The 4,213-nt window shown below is 57.6% G+C and overlaps 1 protein-coding gene across 1 annotated transcript in view; it reads right to left on the reverse strand.

Annotated features, from left to right (window-relative positions):
• Window positions 1-3,474: 3,474 nt before the first annotated feature.
• GALR3 (galanin receptor 3) overlaps window positions 3,475-4,213 on the reverse strand; it is a 3,999-nt gene continuing 3,260 nt past the window's right edge. Inside the window, exon 4 of the mRNA XM_073882608.1 lies at window positions 3,475-3,548. Within this exon, the coding sequence (XP_073738709.1) occupies window positions 3,475-3,548 (74 nt within the window). The remainder of the gene's footprint in view (window positions 3,549-4,213) is intronic.

Genomic DNA, 4,213 nt, shown 5'->3' on the forward strand with positions numbered 1-4,213 from the left:
TTCTTGGATCCCACCGGCAGCTCACAAATGAGCCCTGCGTCAGGGCCGAGGCGCTGGTGTTCATAACAGGAAGTCTCCGGGTGGTTAATTGGTATTTATGTCCCCAGGTACACACCTCGAAGTTGATGGATGATGCCTTCCTGCCAGCCTGAGGCAGCGTGAGGGGCTGAGCGGCTGTGCCAGGGCCCTCCCCTCGCTCACCCTGCCCAGAACTGAGTGTCAGCCCCCGCTACCATTGTTACACACTTTGGCACATTCAACTTCCTCCCTCTGCTCCAACCAACTCCTTCCTGCCTCTTCTCCCTAAAGACCGTGGAACTGAGATCAGACAGACCCGAGGTAGACCCAGCTCTGTTTTGGGCTAGCTCTGTGATCTTGGGCAAGTTACTTAATCTCTCAGAGCCTCAGTTTCTCCATCTCCAAGCTCTAAAGCGGGTGAGACACATTCCAGGGCCAAGCACAAGGCCTGGGTGTAGCAGGCGCCCTGTGGACACTCCCCACCGTGCCCCCCAGGCCCCTCATTCTCAGCGTGTTCCCCCCAAACCTGTGCCCCCTGCCACCTCCAGTAGCCCAAGCCAGAAGTCTGGGATGTCAGCTGGGACGCCCCCTAACATTTTGTCACACAGTTCCAATTACTGTACCTTGTCTATCCACACATCCCCACACACTATCAACGTCTTAGATGCCTTCGTCTCTCCAGATACTCCCACCATCCTCCTAACTGGTGTCCCTTCCCCACCCCCATCTCATTCTGCCCTCCTCCCCAGGAAAACCTGCTTAGCCGCCAGAAAGTTCCCTAAAGAGGGAATCTGGTAAGTTTACTCTTTTATTTACAACCTTTCAGTGGCTCCCTGTTGCCCTCAGGGCAAAATACGGCCTCAGTTTCAGAGAGGATTTACGGAACCCTTTGCAACTGTCCCCAACACTCCCACCTCACTTCCTGCTGGGGCTTCCCCGCACCTGTCACAGGCCCTCGGCCCACCATGCTGTTCCTGACTCCAGATGGCCAGTGCCCATGTTCTTCCACCGTTCCCTTCCCCATCTGCCCTGATTAACTCCCACTTTAGGACTTGGCTTGGGCACCAGCTCTTCCAGGAAGTCTTCCCTGCCCGCCCAAGCTGGGTTAGGGCCTTCTGGGCTCCTCCAACCCCCCATGCTTCTGCCTTTTCTTCCTGCAGAAGAACTCTGCCTAGTAAGTGCTCAAGCGTGAGCGCTGCAGGCCCCTCCCTAAGAGGTTTGCACAAACAGGATGAGAGGGCTGCAGAATTCAGACCTCCTTCCAACTCAACTCCTGCCGGGACCCCCAGGTTGCCCCAGGCCCAGCCTGAGATCCTGCAGGGGGCTCAGTTTGGGTGGATTCTCCTGGGCCTCGGAGAATGGCCAGAGCTCATTCAGCCTCTCCTCCAGCCCCCAGTGCCTGCCTGTGGCCCTACAGGACCCACAGCTCTCTCCAAACCAAAGTACTATGACCATCTGCTCTTCCAAGCATTTCATTAGCCCCCCGAAGCCGACTCAGGGGCCTCTGAGGCCGAGCCCAAGCCCAGCAGCAGGCCATCAATCTTCCTGCCAAATCCATGGCAAAAGAGTTTCCCAGCCCCAGGCCAGGCCCTTGGTAGCGGCTTTCCTGGCCAAAGGCTCATGGAGCAGCCTCTGCCTTGGCATCTCCAGCCCAGCCTCTACATAGCCATGCTGGGGGCTTCCTAGCCACACATTTGACGGGGCCCATCCTGCAAACCTTCAGGGGCATCACCACCTGCCTCAAGGATGAGGTTCCTGCTCCCCAGCTGGCCCAGGAGGCCATGTGACCTCACTGCACCCACCTTCCTGGCCTCCCCAGACGTCACCCCTCCTCCCCCGGCTTGCTTCAGCTGCACCAGCGCCCTATTGCTCCTGCCTGTACCCCACCTTGGCACAGGCTGCTGCTCCACCTGGCAGGCCCTTCTCACCTTCGCCAGGAAAACGCATATTAACTGTCACCTCTGGGACTCCTGCTTGGATTGCCCAGGAAGGCAGGAGTTTCCTTCTCTGTGCCCTTCAGAACTGCATGTTCTCCTGTTCTGGCCTCACCACACGGTGCTGTCTTTCCTGCTTTTGGTGTCTGGCTGTCCAGCTAGACCGAGGAGCTCCTGGAAGACAGGGACCAGGTCAGACTCAGGCCCTCTCTGTGTTCCCCTCACGGCATAGCTTAAGGCAGGCACCCAAATGCCTGGGGGGTAAAGGATCAAATACCTGTTGTGTGCCGACTCTGGTCCAGGCTATACTGTCGTCCATTAGTCAGAGCCTCCAGTGGGCCAAAGAGACTCACTTCAGAAGCAGGAGGCCCTGGAGTCCAGCCAGGGGCCTGGGCTATACCACTGTCCCTCTGCCAGTTGCGCAGAGACCCCAGGCCACTGTGGAAGCCTCCCCCTGAACCACACCCCCGCCCCAGGCCTGGGGTTTCCTGCAGGTTCAAACCGGCTCTGCGCCTCCCTGGCTAGGTGATCTTGTCTCTTCCCTGTCCCAGATGGAGGCTGTTCCCAGTCAGGCACTTGTCCCTGCTCACAGAGCTGACTGAGGAGCGGCAGCCCAGCTGGGTGGCTGCCCAAGCACCGCATAAACAAACCCCCGCCCCCAGAGATGTTGTTCCCCATTCTGCTTTGCAGGCACTCACCAGTGTCGTGTGGCAAACTTTGACAGGTGGTCTTAGATGTTTTCCCGTGCTGCCTGGCCTGCCATGGGAGCCCTCTGTGAGGCCCAGGTAGGATCCCAGCTCTGGCCAAGCTACCTCATCTCCTGGAGCCTCAGTTTCCAATTCTGAAAATGGAGGTAGTGTCTCTTGTCTGCGAGGTGTGAGTGATGGCCACGGGGAGGTCAAGGCCATGGTGGGGGGAGGCGGTGCTGCAGAAGCGGGCAGCTTCGCACCCCTGCCATCCGGGAAACTCTCCCACTGCCGTGGCCTGAGCCAGCCATGGGAACCTTGGCAGAGACGCGGCAGAGAGAACACCAGGCCTCGGGTCAGGCCCCCGTGCTGGGCTCTCAAAGCAGTCACTTCCCCCAACTGGTCTCAGCCTCCCCCTGTGAAGAGTGACTGACACTCTGACCCCTGGGTCTGGGGCAGGTGGCAGGCAGTGAGCAGGACTCAGCAGCTGCCTACTGTCGGGGAGGGGCCTTCCCCGGGGTGCCCAGCAGCCGGGAGGTGTGCCAGGGAGACAAGGAGGCTGAAAGGTCTCAGGCCTCAGCCTGAGCTCATAAATATTATTGACGTGTGGTGGGGGGAAGGGAGGGAGGGAAATGGGTAGCTCTGCCACCACTGAGATTGATTTATTGGTTAAATAGGAGGTTGCCGCAGCCACGGACTATCCCGCTGTGTGCATGGACAGGGAGGGAGGGGGCTACGGGGCAGCCAGGGCTGCCAGCTGGGACCCGAGGGTGGCTCAGCGTCTCACCAGAGCCGGGAGCACCAAGTGGCTGAAGGAATAATGCAAGGGGTTGGGGTCAGGCAATGGACCTAGGACTGGGTGGCTGGGGGAAGCCCATCTGGACTCGCTGGCCTGAGTAGCTGAACAGAACTGAACAGAACAGGAAGGGGACCGGGAGCTCTCTGAGGTTTCCAGAGCATCCAGTCAAGTGTGGGGAGCTGCCGGTTTAGGGAAGAAGGCTGATGCAGAATCAGGAAGAACCAAGGAAAACCTTGGAAACCATGGAAACTGAGGACAGAGGCCCCAAAGGTGGAGAAGGTGGTTCCAGTGAGCAGAAAAAGTAAAACAGCAGTGGGTTTGAATCCAACTTCTGCCAGACACTAGCTATGTGACCTTGGGCAAATCACTAAAATTTTTATTTAAAGATTTTATTTTTAAATAATCTCTACACTCAGCGGGCTTGAACCCACGACCCCGAGATCGAGAGTCACACGCTCCATTGACTAAGCCACCCAGGTGCCCCAAATCACTAAATCTTGGATGCTTGACTTCTACGTCCGTAGAAATGGAACTAATCATATCTATCTTGCAAAGCTGCTTTGATAATTAGATTGAAGAGTGTAGCACCGCATAAGATACGCAGTAAACTCTTCGTAACTGCTAAATCAGCTGCTAGTGTTACGTTACCCAGGGCACGGCCTGAAAGGGAGAAGGGGCTTGATGAAGGGTGGTGGAGAAAGCAGGGCCTCGAAGGTGCTGATCGAGTTGCAGGGGGTGGGCGGAGGAGCTGCCTTCGTGCCAGACTGGCTATGGCC

The sequence above is a fragment of the Callorhinus ursinus genome, unplaced genomic scaffold (assembly GCF_003265705.2).
Source record: "Callorhinus ursinus isolate GAN/ISIS: 27379988/994484 unplaced genomic scaffold, GSC_fseal_2.0 scaffold48, whole genome shotgun sequence".
Classification (NCBI taxonomy): domain Eukaryota; kingdom Metazoa; phylum Chordata; class Mammalia; order Carnivora; family Otariidae; genus Callorhinus; species Callorhinus ursinus.